The sequence below is a fragment of the Halichoeres trimaculatus genome, unplaced genomic scaffold (assembly GCF_033239565.1).
Source record: "Halichoeres trimaculatus isolate MK-OKI-2021-1 unplaced genomic scaffold, fHalTri1.1 fHalTri1_scaffold_15, whole genome shotgun sequence".
Taxonomy (NCBI): domain Eukaryota; kingdom Metazoa; phylum Chordata; class Actinopteri; order Labriformes; family Labridae; genus Halichoeres; species Halichoeres trimaculatus.
In genome coordinates, this window is record NW_027437193.1 from 16,193,770 (window position 1) to 16,214,396 (window position 20,627).

Consider the following 20,627-nt stretch of genomic DNA (forward strand, 5'->3'; position numbering starts at 1 on the left):
TTGCCTCCAACCCTTTGAAACTGGAAATGCTTGAAAATAAAATCAATAAAACTCTGTGATTGGCTTTGAATATTTTGCTGAGCCATCATTTCCAGCTTTGTATTCATGACTGTACTCTGCAGCAGAAAAAGAAAGGATGATGTCACAAAATGTCCAAACCCATCATAAGACAAAGTCCAAACTAATTCTGACACCATGAAATTCAGCTCGGAAGCCCATTGTTTTTGGCTGTATGATAATTAGAGTTGGCCTTGCTTGCTGTTTATGTAAGACAGGCTTGTTTATTCATAGTGAGCTCAGTTTGTGCGAAAGCCCCATCGGATCTCAATGGCTCCATTATTGAGTGCTTAAAGCCTCTTTCAAACTTCAAACATAAGCAGCCTCCTACTGAGGCACACTGGCCTGGTGATCTGCAAAAAGGGAAATGTAATCACTCTGCATATGCAGCAGAATGAGACAATCAGAGTACATAAGGCTTGTTCTGTGTAGCTGTCCAAAAATGAAATGCCAGTTCCTCACCTGTAATGAACACTTGATGAAACACCTGAGCATGCTGTGTTCCTATTGCAGACTGTACATCAGATAGCATACAGTTGTGTCTCTCATATGACCAAAACATCATAGAAATATACAGAAAAACATCTAAGGGCTCATTACAACCTGTACTGACCTTCTAACAGAGCTTTCTGTACGATATAATAAGGCTATACACAGCTGGGTCATTGTTTTAGACAGGGGGCCAGGAGTGAGCAAAGCCTCATTAAGAGCGGATGGCTGTAAGCCTCTTTGACTGTACTCTCTGGACTGGCAGACACTGAACCAGGTGGCGCACTGTGATCTCACTGTGAGCTCAGTAATCAACAACTAGAAAATTGCGTGTTCAAATCCTGGTTAAAAAAAAAAAGAAAGAAAAAAAGAAAAGAAAGAAAAACGGATATGACTGAAATATTTGGAACAAACACCAGATCAAAGCCTGTTGCTTTGCTGTGGAGCTGTGAACAGGGAGGGCATTACCCACCATCTTCATCCACTGTTGCCGGAGGATCAAGAAACTCAAAATAGAATAAGTTAAGATTCTTGCTTGTCTGTAGCAGCCAATTCAATCCTATTTAGGTGCCCAGAGGACACAGTTCCTAAGGGGGTAAGCCAGGAACCAGAAAATAAACGTTGGAATTTTGGGTTTGTTAACAGTCTGAGTTAATTTGCAGGGAAAAGAGGAATACATCTAATTTATAAGAATTATAAATGGATTTTGAAGAGAGATCAGCTTGTCTTGTGTTGCCACGCTGCTTCATGAGTGATCCTGTGGTAGTTGCCAGCGAAGCCATAGATCTGAAGATTAAATGACAGGAGCCATTCATTGTCTGGTTGTTTGACAGCATTGTCTCTTTATGGCTTCTTGATTACGCTGATCTCACCGTCATGCCGCCTGAGTCACATGGGTCAACATATGCCAGTCACAGGGTAAGAGACACTGATACCGGGCACAATTATCCTTGCATCACACAAAGGCTTTGAACTCAGAGCAAGAATTGAAAAAAGGAAAATAAGACAAAATTTTGAGGATCAATCTACAATTGAAGTTACTAAATGTGCTTGGAAAAGATTCAATTTTCTAATTCAGATGTTTTTTATGTGCCATCAAGAACTTAATGTATTATTTGAAAGATTTTTTTTTAAAGATAACTTGGGTCATAAAAATATTTTTTAAAAATAATGTGTTTAAAGATTGAATGGCTGAGCTTTATGTTTACATCTCATAAGAACATAAATGACGTGTTGCCATCATCCTTCTGATGGTGTTTTCCTTTACTCAAGGTCTTAGTGGAGGTCTCAGGTCATTTGTTAGTGTAATGGTTCCTTACACGTGAAATTATCTTTGGCAAGATGTACACAGTGTAATCCCAAGGGTTAGGGTTAGGGGCAACCCTAACCTTTCCAGTCCAGTCAGATGTCTAACATGAGTCTGGTTCTGTTCAGGGTTTCTGCCTGTTGGAAGGAATTTCCTCCTTGCCACTGCAAACTGTTGAACTCCGCAACGTCTCTTGATGATGGGTCTTTTTTTTAACAATTTAGGCTAATGTTGTTGGGAAGCATCTCGAATTAACATTTGTTATGACTTGGAGACAAATAAATCAAGATTGTCTAAGTTGATACTCCAACTAATCATTGCTTTTATTTAGAATTTATTCAGACTGTCAATTTAAAGTGATGGAAAAATTAAATTGAGCTTTTGTAAAGTCAGGGTCCATTGAACAGAGAGCCTTTTATTGTTCTATTTATTCTATTCTAAAGAGTCCGGAAAGTTTATAAATCCTTATACGGACAGATTATTGTAGTAAAACAAGCTAAAGAAAGCAGCAAGAAAACGTTTCAATTATTCAACCTTAAAATTGCACAAACCCTCCAAATAAACCTGTTCTCCAATTAGTATGATATAGAACAATAATAGTATTGTTGATAAACCAGCAAATTGTTTTTAAGGTTGTTTAGGCCCAAAAAAGCTAGCTTAGTCCAAGTTAGTTAAACTTAACAAAACGCTGGTCATTCCTGAAAGAAAGCTCACCAGTGTCTAGCTAGGTGGCTAATGAAACCCGTCATGTTCCCGAGGTTGCCAATAAACTAATGGAGAAGGAGTCTCTGGATTCTAAACTGATTATCTTATGTGGATGCTAAGGAAAGAGAGGAGGTGCTGTTTACAAATAAAACATATAAGCTTTTGGTCATGACACTGGAACCCACATACTCCCTATGTTTGACTCGACTTTCTGTTGTTATTCATCAGCTCCTACATGAAGCTAACATTAACTATGTTTGGGCTACAAAGTAAAGTATATGTTGTGCGAGAAGTGACCTTCACTTAACAGCTTACATTTATGTAGGATATCTTCATCAATTCTTGTGTGCTATTTAAATTTGCAAACAAATACTACAACTCCAATTTGCAGGCAGTCTGACCATATTCCTGGTTTGAAAAGTTATTCCATCAGAAAACACATATGGTAGAGACCCAGACTCCTCAGTAAGCATTATGTGAGTGTGATGCAATGAGGTTACCTTGTACTTCATGAGTCAGCTGAGGGAAGACCATGAGTCAGGGAAAGTCAAGGAAACGGCTGCTTCCTTACGTAGACTGACTTTAAAGTTTCCACTGTGGACCAGTGACCCTGGTGGACTTTAAGAGATGCAGAAAAGCTATAACTCTTACAGGCTCAGTAGTCTTAACTACAGGTCAATCACTCACCATGTTTAATGATATTTGTTATCTAAGGGTGATCAAATGTCTGAGAAGAAAAAAAACAGCCATGAAATCAGTTTGACCCTGAGTACCCAGGACTAACAACAATGGTCTATTAAGGTTTTAAGTTTCATGAATTTCTGTTTCCTCAGCCTTTCTCTGGCTCGGACAACAGGTAATACATGTAATCAGATCAGCTGGAGAGGAGGAGTGGACTTTTATTCAGGTTCAGGTGGGAATCTGTTCTCTATTAAATACCCATTCAAATCCATTTTGAGCAAGAACATCATAATTACTGGTGTGGACGGGGCGTTGATTTCAGAGCCAGATGAACTTATCAACTCATTTCTTCTGTAGGTCAGCTTTGCTCGTTCTCCTTGAGTGCGTGCAGCTAACATGAACATGACAACTGTGACTGTGACAAAAATTACTTTGACTGAAAAACCAAGAACTGGTGTGTTATGAGACACTTGAGTCTTGGCGTTTCTTTGAGACAGTTTCCTGTATGTCAGTCTGCTTTAGTGTAATAACACAGCTAAGAGTCACAAAGCCTGCAGTTTTGTGAGACTTAACTGAAGCAATGTGCATCTTTAAAGGAGTGCTACCATGCTAACACGGTTAATTGAGACAACATCCCCATGCGCAGAAGATTTGTATTTCAGGGCTTCACCATCTTGGTTTTGTGTTAGCATGCTAACTGTAGTTACTGAACTGATAGTTTTCATTTAATGTCTAAAAATATTTTGAGCTGACTGAAATAAACTGTACAATATTACAACCCTACTCATGTAGTCCCTGTTTTTAGATGTGATAGTAGGCTGTAAATTAAAGGCGATGACGTCATGGTGGCTTTAGGAGTCAGAAGTATTTTGGCTAGCTGGTAGTCCTAGTATCATCCATCCACTTCACGTCATTGCAAGTTAAAACACACACACACATGCACACACAACATGTTAATCCCAAAGATTGTCTCAGTAAATCTTCAAAATATTGTCTTTACTTTCAGTGTAACCAAAAATAAAGGTTGGATACAGACATACAGACAGGATACAGGTATGAAAACCGTGTGACTCCACTGGCGAGAAGTTTCCAACTGACCTGCGTTACTGCGTTAAAGCTGTAAGGCTTATGGAGTTCTCTCTTAAAGCTACAGTAACACAAATAAGTCCAAAAACTGAAATTAAACATTAATTACTGTATGTAATAATGTATTGTATTGTATTGTTTTTTGAAAGAAATACAATAATTCTAAATGTATGCTGAGTATAATATTAACAAATAAATATTAATTATTTAACTATTAAAAAAAAACCTCTAAAACTTGTCTTTTACAGTGGCACTATGGTGGCAAAAAAATCAGATCACTTTATTAGGTTGTTGTTGGTTTTTTTTGACCTAAGTCAAGAATTCATTTTTTGTTTCACCTCACTCACATTTATACAAAAATTCAAATCAAAAAGATACATGCTTTAGATCCCAGAAGATTTTATTATTTATTATGATAAAATAAAATAAAATTATGTGTTTATCTCATATTTATATGGTTATGTTTTAATTCTGCTTCTTTCATTCAGTGAAAATCTTTGTTGGGTGACGTATCTGCCATTCAGTAAGTAATTAAAAGGGCAATGTCCTGGACCTGTCCATCCCTCAAGTCTTTAGATAACACACTTGAAAGGAGGATCCTAAGATTTAATGACCCAGCAGCAGAAACAGACACATCTTTATACTTAAGTAAGTTATTACTATCACTCCAGTGGCTTCTTTTAAGCTGTCACTGATTATCAGAAAAAAGAAGATGTAATATAGCGTACATACAGACATGATTGATAGTAATACAAAGAGACGCACACAGCAGACTCAGGGTGGATTTCCAGCTCCGGCAGGGATTATGTTTTATTACACGTGTCATCACAGGCTACAATCCACTTTAGTGAAGCTGTGTTTGCTGACATTTTACTGACAGAACACTAAGTTGAAAGAGAGAATTATTCACTCGAGTCACAGCTGAAATTACAACTGTAAACTTGTGAAACCTTCATGGACGCCTCAGTTATGATGACATTTTAATGACAGTATTATGAATTGAAGCTGAATAAGCATTTGTTCATCTTGATATACCCATCAACTTGTATCAAATTTACTAATGATTCCTAGTATTAAGATTGACACAGAGCCTTGCATAATTTTGAGAAAATGTGAAAACATTTTAATCAGGATCAAATTGAGTACTGGCCAAGGACTCAACTTATTTTAAGAATTAAAAATGCCTGTTTTTGGCAACAACTAGCTTATTTATCCCAGTTTATTTAAGCTGAAGACAGAAATCATGTCTGCAATGTGCTGCACACAACTCAGTGGTTACTATTACATAACTAGCTTTGACATCAGCCTTGAGCAGACATGTGTCATGTGTTTGTTAACTAGTTAATCTGGGAGCAGCTACTGTCAAACTGGCTTTTTTTGTTCTCTTTATGTAGATCTGTCGATGTCTATTGAGAAAAAAACAGTGTCACATCTGATATTTGCAAGCACTCAGGCAAATCTACAGCTCATGGTGGCCGTGTGTTCATGGTTTGACTTTCCCCATGATCTGAAGGAGATCGAGTACCTGCAGGAACACTTTACTTGAGGGAGAACAACTCTTTATTTTAAAGCTTTGAATTGGGACACGAATGGTTCAGAGCTTGTTGGGGCCGAAACCTGGTTTGGGCTGAGGGGGTGTCACAACGTGACCATGTGTGGGCTCCGGAGAAACAATCAAGCAGGAATAACGTAGGGGGGTTTGGGGACAATACTGAGGCTGTCCCCTGTAGGCCCCATGCCACATAAAGACCTGATTATCCCCCCCTCCTCTCCCCTCTTGGCTGGCCTTGCCGAGTGGACAGACAGTGGACTCAGTATTTCCCTTCCTCTGTTGAGCGGTGGGGACTCTCCTTTAGCCTCAGCCAGGCTGCAGCAATTTAAGGGGTGCTGTTGTTTTGGAGAGCCACTGTGGGAAAGTCATTAAAGTGTAAAGCATCCCTCTTTTATTTCTTTCTAAAGGACTCCTGGAAGAGACATCCACCAAGGCGTTGGACGATAATGAGTGCTGACACAGACCGGCCACCCCCACAGTGCCGTGTGTGCTGATGGCTGCTGCCATGGCAAAGAGAGTCACTGCGAGAAAAGCGACCTGATGCACAACGAGAAGGGTTTCCTCTCATCTACAGGTGGCCTGTGTCTACCATCAATTACCAGACCAGGTCTTTTCTCATGACAGGAAAAGAACTTCTGGTCACTTTGGTCGCTGTTTGAAGTGAGTCGCAATGGAGGGTATTCTGCCATGTGCTCTGAAAGGCCAACCTGTCATTAATTATTTAAAGGAGACTCATTCAGTACCTGATGCACAGCACATGGCTCTGAGATGAGGCCTTTAATTTAATCAAGCTTCATTCCTCAGCTGTCTCCTTTTACTGATCATATCACTATCCCCATGCAGTATATATGTAGCATATATTTAAGTGGTGAACGAGAGAGGGAACAGGTAAGTACAAAACCATCATACTGCAATGACTCGCTGTTATCAAGGCATTAAAAAAACCACAGAGTGAGACGTCAAAGCATGCTGCAACAAATGCTCCGTAAGCAGATATTTGCACTGGATTGTAATGACAGAAGATTGCTTTGGCTGCAAAAACACATCATGGGAGTTCCCTTTATGCAAGTGTATGTGCCGCACATAAAACAATCAGAGGTCATTCAATTGCAGATTGGTAAATGATCGGCATGCCTATCTTACGGTGGTGCAGTGAGATGACGGCACAGAAAACAGCTGACGGCTCAGTTCAGTTTCCGAGTATTACAACCCTTAAATGTGGAGCACAGAAACCGGTCTGAAGCAGTCTGCTAGTGGAAGTGTTTTTCATTCATTGTCCCTGGATGTGCTTCTTTGAAAAACTGGGGGCCTCTGCTGGAATAAAGTGGTACCACATGTTGTTTACCAACCCTGTGAAACTGCAGGACATCCTGATACTGTATTTATTCACATGGCACATTTTTGTGTTTTGTAACCGTAGCATGAAGCCTCCTCTTTAAATACAATCCTTAAATTGCTGTGGTTTACACATTATACTGACCTCACAAAGCACTCGAAACATGTACAACCCACGTGTCCACAACACAGCCTGCTCATGGCTAAATATTTTTTTGCTCTCACACTGGATGTTTGATTAGTAGTTGCTCAGAAATACCTGCACACTAGCATCCTATTTTAGGTCCAGTTATTGATCCTCTAAGTTAAACAAAGCAGGTTCAAAGACACGGAGTTGAGCTAAGGTGGCACGGGACCAACTTCAGCATGCATGGTTTGAGAGTGTTACTGTTGCAGCATTGATCTTTGTTAAAGGCCTGCCGTCGGAAGAGAGTGATTGATTTGATGTGCTCACACTGGGTTCTGTCCTGGTGGTCACACTGTTCTTTGCAAGGCGTCCTAATGCTTCCCATTTCCCCAGACTTGTATTGAGACCCAGAACTTTGTGTACACCACTGTGTATGTTTCTGTCTCCCAGGGCTCACATATAGACTTGTAAGCAAGGTTATGCAACAGCCTTGCCACTTGAATAAACTGCCGTTAACTAAGGGTGAATGGAGGAGTTAAGAACAGCGAGGGACTCATTGTTGACTGTCATTGGTATGCCGAGTGGTGCAGCAATACTATTAGGACCCTTGACCAGATTCAGCTGTATCTTTGCCCCTTGATCTGTGGGGGGCTTTCCTGTCCATGTCACCCTCAAATCACTCCTGTGATTGAGACCAACACACACGACCTGGTCATGAGACTCTCATCCTGCCTATAGGTAACTGAAACAACCCTATGATCTCTTATAATGAATCTATCTTTGGACCATGAGCAAACACTTCACTCGGTCATTCAAAGGAGGGCTTGGGAAAAGATGCTTTCTTGGTGCAATGGAGTCAATTTTAAGGGTGGAAATCTGAAACAGCAGTTTTGTTAACTCTTAATTGATGTAAAAAAGATGTTATTTACATAAGAATCAGACACTGGTTGTTTTTGGGTTGGTACAAGCAGATAAACAATATCCACATTCAGTCTTAAAACAAGGATTCACCCCAGCTCTGTTCACTCTTCCCCACCCACTCTCCCCAGTCTGCTTTAGAAGTGAAGTGAACTGGGTTAGGGTTATATAACCAGTGTCTGCTCTCATAGATCCTCAGCAGCTCGTCTTCCCCTAATCTTTTCAGCTTGATTACACCCTCCACCCCCTATGCTCCCCTCCCCCCCTCTGCCGACTCATTCAGATGAGAGTTTTCTCACACACACACACACACACACACATATACACACATGCGCATCCACACCATGCAGGACCACATGAACTGAGTGTCAGGATCCGCCACACTCCGGTTTAGAGCGGATGGGATGCTGGAGATTGCAGGTGTGAGTGTGTGTTTGTGCATGTTGTGGTCGCAGCAGCCTTTTGTTCATCATTGACAAAGAAGAAGAACAGATATCTGACATGAGCTGTGTGTACTGACAAACCTGACGTCTTTAAAAACCCAGATCCTCCCAGTTGTCCTCACTGTATCTTAAGACTCAGTTAGTCTGCTGCTTCATATCTTAACACATTTGCAGAGTCACAATCTGCTCTGATATGTAGACTAAACAGCCTTGTCAGAGGTTTTTGATGCTGAAATGAGACTGCTGACACTAGAAGCGACCATGCAATTCATCAATATGGATTAAAGAGTGTTATGAAAGAGGAGAAACTGCTTCTTCACAGTGTGCATCAGACATGTAGGATGTATTTACACCAGGTGAATTGAACATAAAGCATTTTTTGAGTGTTTGCTGGACATCAAAAGTCAACATTTTGCTACAAAAGAGTTCATCTGATCACCGCTGTGACACAAGAAAAATCCAGGTCAGAGTCTTAGACAGTGTGGCTCTGGATTACATTTATCATTACCCATCATTTGGCGTGAAATCAATTATACAACTTAATTTTGGCAATAAGGAAGTCTGCAATCTTGTACTTTTGAGCTGTAAAACAGCCATCAAACTCTCGTAACAGGGGGAGTAGGGCCAAGTAGTGCTAGGTATGTAGGGCATTGTCTTAGTAAGAATCAAAGTCTTTCTTACTCAAGATTCTTATTCAAAAATAACTTAAAAGAAATCAGGGGGTGCTATCAGATGCGGAGGCTCAAAAGGTCAAAGGGTGATGCCTGTTCAGTCACTATTTTGTGAGCGGTCTGCATTAATCCATTACCTCTCTCGCTGACCTTTGCTCTTCGAAAGCACAAACCTGTGCTCATCCCTAAAACAATAAAACTTCCAACCTCCAGCTGACTGAACATTTTATCTGTTTTATGAAACTCTTCAGGCAGAAGATGCAGGAAGTCAGCATATTTGACAGGAAATGTTCTGTCTGATGCGACATAAACCTGGATAAAGTTGAAAGGAGGAATATCATTTCAGTTGTTTTTATCTTTCTCCAAAATATGAACTCTTCTGGGGGGAGGGCTGTTCTCAGAAAATCCCATTACGTGCTACTGATAAATGATAGCCTCAGTGCTTTGGCTGAGTTTTCAGCCTGGAACAAACTGTGACCAGCTTCAACTCACCATCTGCTGCTTCAAACACTCGCTGACAGTTTTTTTTTTTTTTTTTAAACCTCATTGTTACTGTAACATGATGTAAACTGCATCCCCTCAATCACTGCAGGCTCCTGTTTCTGTCACTAAACAGGAACTCTGAATTTATACTGTAACTGTGCATATCAGTAGCTTTGCAGAGCGTCTATGATGGAGTCCCTGAGCCCGTTTTTGACATCTATGAGCTGCCTGAGAAAGTAGGACACTCCAGATCTGTGTCTTCATCGTCTCATGAGCACAGAGGAGCTTAATCAGCAGTGTGAGACTCCACTGTCGTGACACTGATGTAATTTTTGTTATCTCCTGAGATTAACACTTAACTCTTGTGTTCCACTATATTGATACGAGAGAGAGAAAAAATCTACAGGATTATCTTGCAAACTTTTTGAAAGTCTTGTGCAAAAAACAAACCTATGGCAGTAATTGAGCACACTGTTAATCAATATTTAGCTTAAAATGTCACCAAAGTGCAATAACATGCAATCTGCTGCATCATTTCTTCTCTGACGGCCTCAGCAGTCGCCAGGAGTTCACCTATGATGCACTGACATCTACCGGTTTGATTTGACACGCCACAGTTTATGTAACCTCACTGAAACTCAAGGATGCGACCGTGGCGCCCCCTAGTGGCGTCACCTTAAACACACATGAACCATTGAGAAAGAACCAGATGGAGCTCATTGTGTTCTTTACTCAAGGCCATCTCAGTGTGATGTGTTACAGGGGTGAAGAATTTCCTGTTTGCTTGTTGAGGCTAAATTGAGAAGCAGAGAGCTTCAGGAGAGACTGTGACATAACTGAGGACGATTAGGCATTTATTTGAACAGCCAATCACATTTTTGTTTTAAATACTGCCTCTAAATTAAAGGGGTTGTGAGGATTTTCTGCATGATCCTAAAAATTATCTCTTCTTAAAATATGCCTGATCATAATCCACACTTTAAAATGGGATTATCAACACCATTTCAAAATGCTACTTTGTAGCTTGTCAGTTGGGTTGAGGAGGACTGGATTGATTTACAGCACGTCTAAGTCTCTATGACAACACCAGACCAACTGACAAAGTTCTCTGCTGAAAATCATTTCTGTGATCAATTATGTAGCGACACAGGAGAATTACCGTCGGACAGAATAAGGACAGAAGAGCAGAAGAAAGCTGAACGGGAGAGTGATACAGCCGAGTTTAAGACTATCAATAAAACAAAGAGTGAGGTTATGTTAGCTTTGCTTGCTAGATAAGTGCTGGCAGGAGGATTCACTAATATTACACATTACCAACACTTCTCACAGTTCTAGGCTGTCAGTAGCACTATATATGGGTAGCTACTAGACTACTTACTAAATGACAAACTTAAATTGTTGTCATGTTAGCCTATGGGTACATCAGAGCACTGCGCTGCTAGCAGTGCTACAAATAGCTGGTATACAGTACAAACTTTCAAGGTTTGCTTGTTGTCCTATTTCAAACCATGATGCTATGTAACTGCACTGATAAATATCTTACCTCATTGCGTTGTATTTGCTAGAAAGTTGTCTTTCTGAAAATTTGTTCCAAAACAAACACACCCCTGGTTAAAAGTCACATCGTTACAACAGTGTGTGCAACACTCTGGGCCAGAAGGTGGCGAGGCAGTCCAATTAAAACAGATCCTCCTCATAGCGTTGCTAAATTCAGGCAGTTCTAAATCACTTTCAGTTGTTTTAAATCAAATAATGTATCAATAAAGAACAGTAATTATGTTGAAATGCTGACTCAGCATTTCAACATATTGTTATCCTGTGACTTTATTATGTTGAAATGCTGAGTCAGCATTTCAACATATTGTTATCCTGTGACTTTATTCCACTTCTTCTTCTTCTTCTTCTTATTCTTCCGTACGTTTTTTGGCTCTTTTCACAGCCTTCAAATTTTGTCCGATTTTCACCGTTCAACTTTTAAACTATTCAGCTTGTTTAGGAATAGTGTGCTATATCTTTTCACTTTTCTAACTATTAAACTTTTTGATTTATTCAGCTTTTTCCAAAAAAATTTCTCTATGTTAAACAGATGGGAAATTTCAGCTCCTCTGACTAAAATCTGCTTCAACTTCAACAAGCTCTAACTTCAGCTTACTCCCACTTAAAGACTTCATTTTTGCTTTAAAATGTTCACTGATCTTTCCACTACTGATATCTGTAATAACGTTTTTAATATCTTCAACTGTTTTTGAGATTTCACTGTCTAAGCGACACAAACTTTTCACTCTTTTCACCTCTCCTCCTGCTCTCAGAGGGCGGAATGTTTTCAATTTGACTGAGAGAAGCAGCTGCTGCTACTGAAAAAAACTGCCGATTAACCTGCCATAAAATTCTCAAACTTGACTCAAATCAAACAAAAAAGGCTGCTACTCCTTCAACTTCAACTGCTTCTACCTTTTGCAGACTTTGACTCGAGACTCTGTTCACACATTAAACTGGTCCTATTCTCCTCATCTCATTTACACATTAATCATAGATTTCTGCTTTCTTCTACATTTTTGAGATTTCACTGTTTGGTTTCTCTCTCTTTTTATTTAATTATTTTAACTTTTGTAGGCTGATTTACATTTCCACTGTATCCACTTTCTTTATCCACTCATTGTCTTTTCCTCATTTCTCTTAACATTTTTTTTTTCCTTTATTTTACATTTTCAGTTTTTTCCACTTTTATTCAAACTTTTCCAGCTTCAGCATTTCAACGCATTTGCTGCAAGGAAATGCAACTTCTCTAGTTCCACTTCTTCTTCTTCTTCTTATTCTTCCGTACGTTTTTTGGACCTTTTCACAGCCTTCAAATTTTGTCCGATTTTCACCGTTCAACTTTTAAACTATTCAGCTTGTTTAGGAATAGTGTGCTATATCTTTTCACTTTTCTAACTATTAAACTTTTTTATTTATTCAGCTTTTTCCAAAAAAATTTCTCTATGTTAAACAGATGGGAAATTTCAGCTCCTCTGACTAAAATCTGCTTCAACTTCAACAAGCTCTAACTTCAGCTTACTCCCACTTACAGACTTCATTTTTGCTTTCAAATGTTCACTGATCTTTCCACTACTGATATCTGTAATAACTTTTTTAATATCTTCAACTGTTTTTGAGATTTCACTGTATAAGCGACACAAACTTTTCACTCTTTTCACCTCTCCTCCTGCTCTCAGAGGGCGGAATGTTTTCAATTTGACTGAGAGAAGCAGCTGCTGCTACTGAAAAAAACTGCCGATTAACCTGCCATAAAATTCTCAAACTTGACTCAAATCAAACAAAAAAGGCTGCTACTCCTTCAACTTCAACTGCTTCTACCTTTTGCAGACTTTGACTCGAGACTCTGTTCACACATTAAACTGGTCCTAATTCTCCTCATCTCATTTACACATTAATCATAGATTTCTGCTTTCTTCTACATTTTTAAGATTTCACTGTTTGGTTTCTCTCTCTTTTTATTTAATTATTTTAACTTTTGTAGGCTGATTTACATTTCCACTGTATCCACTTTCTTTATCCACTCATTGTCTTTTCCTCATTTCTCTTAACATTTTTTTTTTCCTTTATTTTACATTTTCAGTTTTTTCCACTTTTATTCAAACTTTTCCAGCTTCAGCATTTCAACGCATTTGCTGCAAGGAAATGCAACTTCTCTAGTGTTGATTGTCACCCTATATGGTTTGGCTTGAATATAAAAACTAACTCAAAGGTAAATGGCATCTGGCACATGTGGAAATTCTGTGAAAGAGTCCATTAACTCATCTCTCTGCAAATAGCTTGAGTAGGGGTCTTCAAAAAAAAAAGACATTATCCAACAAGATTATAAATCATTTGGACATGTCCAGTCTCCTCATGGTAGCACAAAATGCAATGCAACAAGAAAATTGTGTCATGACATACATAAAGAGTAGCATCATGTTCTACTGAAAGAGTCGTCTTTATTTTAACATCTTTTTGAGGATTCACATTTTGATAATGTACTTTTTAAATAAAGAAATTATAATCTTCACAAAAATATTAAGACTTTACAGATTCTAGACTTCTTTCTTATGAGTGCTACACAAAATTAAAGAACACACACACAACACCAACACTTCACAGAGATGTTTGCATTTTCCATGATCCTGTACATGCAAAAATATGAGCTCTGCACTCTGGCCTTAGCAGAGCGAGAGAGCACTCTGACATGGATACTGGTCCCTTTGAGGAGCTGGGTCACAGATTACCCAAGTAAACACGGATCCGGTCACTGGACTGTGTGCCTCTAAGTGGATGTTTACTTTCAATATAACTCCCTTTAATACATCCCTGAAATAGAACATTTAAGCCATCTGTAGATATTTATTACATTCGCAAACATAAATCAATTAATGAGATAAACAGAAAGTGGGTGGTTATGTTTTCACAACATTGAGTAGAAATTCAGAGTCAAACAAAGGCTTGCTGGACAAAAATGCTGTGGTGCACTTTAATTATAGCCCTCATTAGTTTAATCCTGATATCTCAGTCTAAGGCAACTTTCCTTTCAAGGAAATCAGGGTTCAAATATCTCTGCTGTCCAGTCAAATTCATGACCGACAAAGAGACATCACAGTGACGGGGAGCAGGTAGTTTTTATGCTATCTGAAAATCAAAACTCTACCAGACTTCTTGGCTGAAGATGTTTGTTGTTTTGCTATTTTTGCTGTTTGAGGTTTCTTTAAATATCATACTTTAAAAAGACAGGTTAATACATGATGAGATTTGCAACACATGTTCTTTGTGTGGTGACCCAATGTACATTTAAATTTCTGATGAGAAAACTATCATTATGATACCTTTTGTTTTACCTTACAGCAAGGTAAGTCCAGATTCCACCTGGATCTAAACTGCGTTACACCGTGCATGAGTTACTGATAAATTCAGTCTGAACTTAAAGCAAAGCCTGACATTAAAATGAATCTCTAAAACCTTTCGGTACCTTTTCCGCCTCCCTGGTGTGCTATATGAGGGGCACAGACAAACACAACAAACCAAAAGCATTAAACCATTAACAGGAAGCTGATCCTAACTGCCAGTTCTTATGGCTTGGTATCAACAGAAGAGATGCTGAGCATTACTTGTTTTCAAAGGTAAGCCTGATAATTGTGAATTACATAAATTGTTTAATACTGATGTTATAGAAGATTTTACAGAGCTAAAACTAATCCATGATCATATGGATGGTTGTGAATCAGGTACAACTGAAATGTGTCTGTAAATAAAGGGGAACTAGAAACAACTGCTAGAACACATAAAACAAGTGCATGACCGGTAACAGAAGAGTTGAGTTTGGACTGCCATTTCAAATGGAAATCGGTAAGAGCACAGTGAGAAACAAACTTTAGAAACAGTGTTAGTGTAATATCAGAGGATCTGAAACCATGGGAGTAATTAGGGATACACCGATCTGACTTCTGATGTCCAGATACCAATACCTGGGCTTTCGTACTGGCTGATGATGATGCCTATCCGATCCAACACCAGAATTAACTTAAATTCATTAACATATTGGAAAACTGGGAGCTAACTAACCAACTTGGCAACTTTTCTAACTTTGTGAAACAAAAAAAAAAAAAAATGTTAAACTCAATGGATTATTATAACATGGGATTATAAAGGTGCAAACGTGTGGTGGGTAAATCTCCTGTACTAATGGGCATGACAATTAAACTGTGAACCTCAGCAGAAGATAAGTTAGAAATTAAACCTCCGCAAATTGCATGCCGCTTCCAGAGTATGACTGAATAGTTTTCATAATTTGAAATGATACGGTACAGGTGCTCGATACCTGGCAACCGGTATTGGTACTCAAGGTAACAATTTTCAGTACTTTGTGTGCATTTAATGGGTGTGGTAATTAATAATTTGTTTAATAAAGATGTAACTGATAGGAAATTTCCTCTCAGGAATCAATAAGGTATTCCGATTTATTTCTCATTATATAAACTTGCAATGCTGTGTTCATGTCTAGCATGAAAAAATGGCCTACTCTTCCACCCTCTCACAGTCACAAGGATGTGTTTAAGTTAGTGCTGGGCAAGTTAACGCATTATTTTCGCGTTAACCCGTCAATCTATTAACGCCGTTGAATATTTTAGTTATGACATGCACTAATATATTAGTGCATTTTGCTCACATGCTTTTATTTTGTAAATGTCTGTTGCTGACCGCGGTGGAACCGGAAGTGAAATTGGCGGAAAAACACGATGAGTAACCAAAACAAGCATGGAGAAGAGTGGCAACGCCATGGAACTTAAAGGCTCTCACCGCTTAGTGTATCAGTCCGCGCGCATGGCGTGCCAGATTTAAACAATCCCAGGTAGTCTGCCAGGACGAAGAGACACGATGAGAACTAGAGCCTTATTTAGCGGTGTTTTTGTGTGAAAGTAACACGCTGAAAATTCTCTAGATAAGCGTGAATGCAGACCGATATCAGAGTTTTTCAGTGTGAGTCCGTTTATTTGTGTTTTTGGTCAAGTAAAATATGGCCCCGTCTGAGTGCATAGGAAACCGGCAGAGGAGCAGGGAGGGGTTGTTTGGTGCGAGCGCTCTGGGCTTCTGCTGCACAAAAACACTGCTGTAGGGGTAATTTCTGCCCTAAACCTTGTGATAGGACCCAACTTGTTCCATCCCGCAGAATCACTTTAATGCCCTAACAGTGGCAATAAGCTTTAATTTTGTATTTACATTTTGTAAATTTGATTTGCACTAAATATGTGATTTAACTATTACTGTATAACACGCACTGATTAATGTGTTTGCATGACAGATGTTACGGCACTTTCACAATGCGATTAATTATGATTAATCAGGGAAATCATGCGATTAATTACAATTAAAAGTTTTAATCGTTGCCCAGCCCTAGTTTAAGTACAAAACATGGTTTGACCCTATGTGAAGCAGTACTTGGTACCACAGACAGAACTTCATCAGTACCTATAAAACTACCTAATGGTACCGATCCCTACTTAAGCGTGGTGGACTAAACAAGCCTGAAATACCTCCAAGCTGCTTTGCTGCTGTAGTTATCTTCCTTTATGCTTCTTTGGCTCTGAAAAGCAAAATGACACAGAGCTACCTGTGTTGGTGAACACTAAACAGCATAGGAATGAGTTGCATAGACCTCTCCTATGGATCAGCCCTTGTCCTGATACTTGAGCTGGTATCGGAACTGGTTCCCCATATCAGGATCAGATCGGTGCATCCCCTTAAGTAATGCCTCCTTAAAACTGTTCACAGTAACGAGCATATGCAGTAACACTGCTTTGTATGAATGACTATTCCTGATCAGTTTAATGGCCATAAACCAGCTCTGTCAAATTACCTGTGGAAATAACTGTAAATGCCAAAGAACTGAAACTTAGGTGAAGAGGATATTGCCTTGGGACCTCTGTGACCTGTGATATTTGATGCCCCCAAGACAAATTCAGGACTGTATATGTCACACAAAATGCCAAATGCCACAAAAACTTAACTGAACTGTTCAACTCAGGTTCTCATGCTGCCCTTTCACAACTAATCTTTAATTCTGAGAATGAGTCAACAATCATTTGTTTCAGAAGAGCCCTCAGGGATCACTGCAGACAGGTGAGATCTCCACAAACCAGAGAAACAGCGAAACAGAAAACTTTCTGTACATGAGAGCTGTTCATAATGCCCAAAGTTGAAAACAAAGGCTTGTCAGAAAACAGCACAAGAGAGGTAGGAATTTGAATTCCAAAACCCAAGATCCATAAATACTTGAATGTTTTCTTGACATTGCATGCTGATAACCAGTTGGCTGCACAGTGGGGAAATCAAAAGCATACTGTTCACGACCAGAAATATGGCACCACGTAAACTAGAGGACAAATTCACACTCAGCAAGCCCTCGATCCGGTAGAATATGTACACTGCCAGCACTCTGGCCTTGGAAGAGTCTCTGTGCTGCTAGGTGACCACTTCTTCACGTGGCAGGTTGAGCCTCACCTCCCCTCCTCCTGCTGCTGTGGAGGTCAAGTAGACTGCGGTGGCGGAAACAGAAGATGGGCCGTTGGTCTCCATGGTGAACAGCTTGCAAGGCCCTGGTAGGGCCTCGACAGGAGCCTCTTTTTCTGGGCTGGACGCCTGAGAGGATCCAGGGGAAGAGGTGGGGCTGAGCTGCACAGCTGTGGTGTCCTGCAGTGTGTGCTCACTGGTCTCTATTTCAAACGCCGCCCCTCCCGCCAACCCACCACGCCCCATCAGCCCTGTGCCCCTACCGCCTACCTTTGACCTCCTGGAGCTGTGGGGAGGGGGGAGGCGGCTGCACACACAGCACGCCCCAAAGAAGGAGAAAGCCACCAGCAGCAGGATAGGTCCAATTATTATAGGGGGGTTAGCAGAAGGCACCAGCGTAGTGAAGGCGAAAGCCCCCACCAGGGTGATGTTGAGTCCAGCCAGCATGATGCAGAGGCCACAGGCACAGCAGAGTGCAGGAGAGGGCAGGCCGTGAGGGCGAGACTTGACCCTCATCTTCTTCTGGGGCTCCTTTTTAGGTACAGGGGTGCTTCTGTCAGTGATGACCATGTCTTCACCTTCAGACTCTTGTTCTTTTCTTCCCTCTGTGTGATCAAATCTTCCTGTGATTTAATCCAAACTGTTCCCCATGGCAACACCCACATAAATTCACAAGCAGGAAATGTCTGAAATATAAAATAAATTACAGAAATGAGTTTTTTAATATAATTATGTGTTTCCACACAATAAAAAGTGCACTCATTGCACTGCCCTTGGTCTGTGCACTCGTATCTCTAACTATCATGGTTGGTACAATGAAGTGTCCTGGCTGAGAGGGGGTGTGTAATCCATCAAGGAGCTCTGCTGCTTCTTTAGATTACAAATATCTGCAGAGGGTGCAAAAAGACTGCACAATATATTGTTTTGTTGCATGGAAGGTGGATTTAAAGTTGGGTTCTTTGACTGTGCACTTGCAGAACAGCTGTTGTCTTTTGAATAACACTATGAGGCTGCCCCTCAAGTGTGGACGGACCCTCTAACAACAAAATCTTGAAAAAAATAAAATATTTAAAAAATGACTTTAACCTTACTGCTGGTTTTGCTTTAATTGGGAACCAACATAAACCACAGGTTGAGCCTTTTAGGGTGCCAAAGACTAAAAAATCAAAATGCAAATTATTTAAAGTATCATGTAGGGTTCTGTTATTGTTGTTGTTGTATAGATGATAACTAAGCCCCCATTTAAACATGGTGCCCACAACCTGTTACTCAAGTATGACTTTTTTAATTGGTCCTGTGGGTAAACCAATAATTTCACATTACTGATCATAACTTTTTTATTATCCTCTCTTTTATAATTGTGTATGCAAAGGCACTGCAGCTGTTTGTGCAGGATGGAGAAGCATTTCAGTGTTGAGTTCAGATCAGCCCTTTCGTTCCAGCATGCAGAGTACAGATGTGGGTAAATGACTGTTACAGAAACGTTTACATCAGTTGATAAACGAGCTAGTTTGAGATAACAACAAAATGGTGAAATTTGGATTAAGCTCTGGTGGTTTCACACGTCTTTATGGCACTGACGTGTTGAATTCCTGTAGAAAATAACCCGTAAAAATGATCTTACCCTCTATGTCGATGTTCAGGTTTTCCCATTGTTCCATCCGCAGATTGTCACACAGATGCCCACTCTGATTACACGGAGAGGATGAAAGGACAAACAAGCGCCAAATGAGCGGTTTCCTCCTGCTTTCGTAGCTTCACGGTCCGGAGGGCACAAGTCATGACAGCCATTCAATCAGAGGAGCCACAACGCGAGGCGGTGCGACCTGCCGAGCAAAATCACGTCCGAGAGAAGGAGCTGAGGAGACATCACCTAAAGGTGAGATGGCATTTCTTCTGAGTGACCACGTGAAAGCAACCCTATGCGCTGCTGCTTCTGATGTGGACCGAGTCGCACGTAACACCTGACAGGTCATCCCGCAACAAATATGGAGGAGAAACGTTGATATGCGCGTGACATCTCTGCTGCAGTCGGTGAGAAGTCGTCATATTTCTCCACAAAACCTCATGTTTAATGTACAGGAGATAGCTCCCTTCATCTGTAACCCTCAGGTGGCGACTCAACGCCTCCTCTCCGAGCCAGTGCAGCCTACCGTGTGTGTGTGTGTGTGTGTGTGTGTGTGTGTGTGTGTGTGTGTGTGTGTACGCATGTGTGTCAGATCACAGATTTACTTTAATCAACTATTCAAGAAATAAACGTAATTTTTTTTTTAACAAATTTCTGTAACGATATATATATTATATTATATATTATATATTAGGGATAGGCACGAGTAATCGAGTACTCAAATACTCGTCATTAACCCCGAGTATTCGAGTAACATTTTGTTATTCGCACACCTGTGCAAGTGCTGCTTTTGGTGACATGACTTAAACACACACAGCTTCACATGTGTGACCCAGCATTTTGTTTTTGCCTAACCGAAGCTTCTACATAGGAGAATTTTTAACAGTATGGCAACTTACGACTTCTCAACTGTTTTACGGCTGCCCTCTAGGAACATGTTATTACACTGAAAGCAAAAGCACAACAAGTGCTACATTTGAGACTTGTCGAGTTAATGTCCAGTGCAAGATATATGCGTTAAACTTGCATGCGATATAATAACTAGTTCGGTGCTTAACCACATGGGCGTCAGTTTCTAGGCCTGATAGCACGTCGTTTTGACGAAACCTT

The 20,627-nt window shown here is 40.1% G+C and overlaps 1 protein-coding gene across 1 annotated transcript; it reads right to left on the minus strand.

Moving 5' to 3' along the window:
• Positions 1-13,834: 13,834 nt before the first annotated feature.
• On the minus strand, positions 13,835-20,042 carry tmem275a (transmembrane protein 275a). Its single transcript, XM_074689529.1, has 2 exons — positions 19,515-20,042; positions 13,835-18,576 (listed from the first exon to the last, which is right to left on the minus strand). Exon 2 carries the CDS (start codon positions 18,458-18,460, stop codon positions 17,843-17,845), a length of 618 nt encoding a protein of 205 aa, XP_074545630.1. The 5' UTR covers positions 18,461-18,576; positions 19,515-20,042; the 3' UTR covers positions 13,835-17,842.
• Positions 20,043-20,627: the final 585 nt, after the last annotated feature.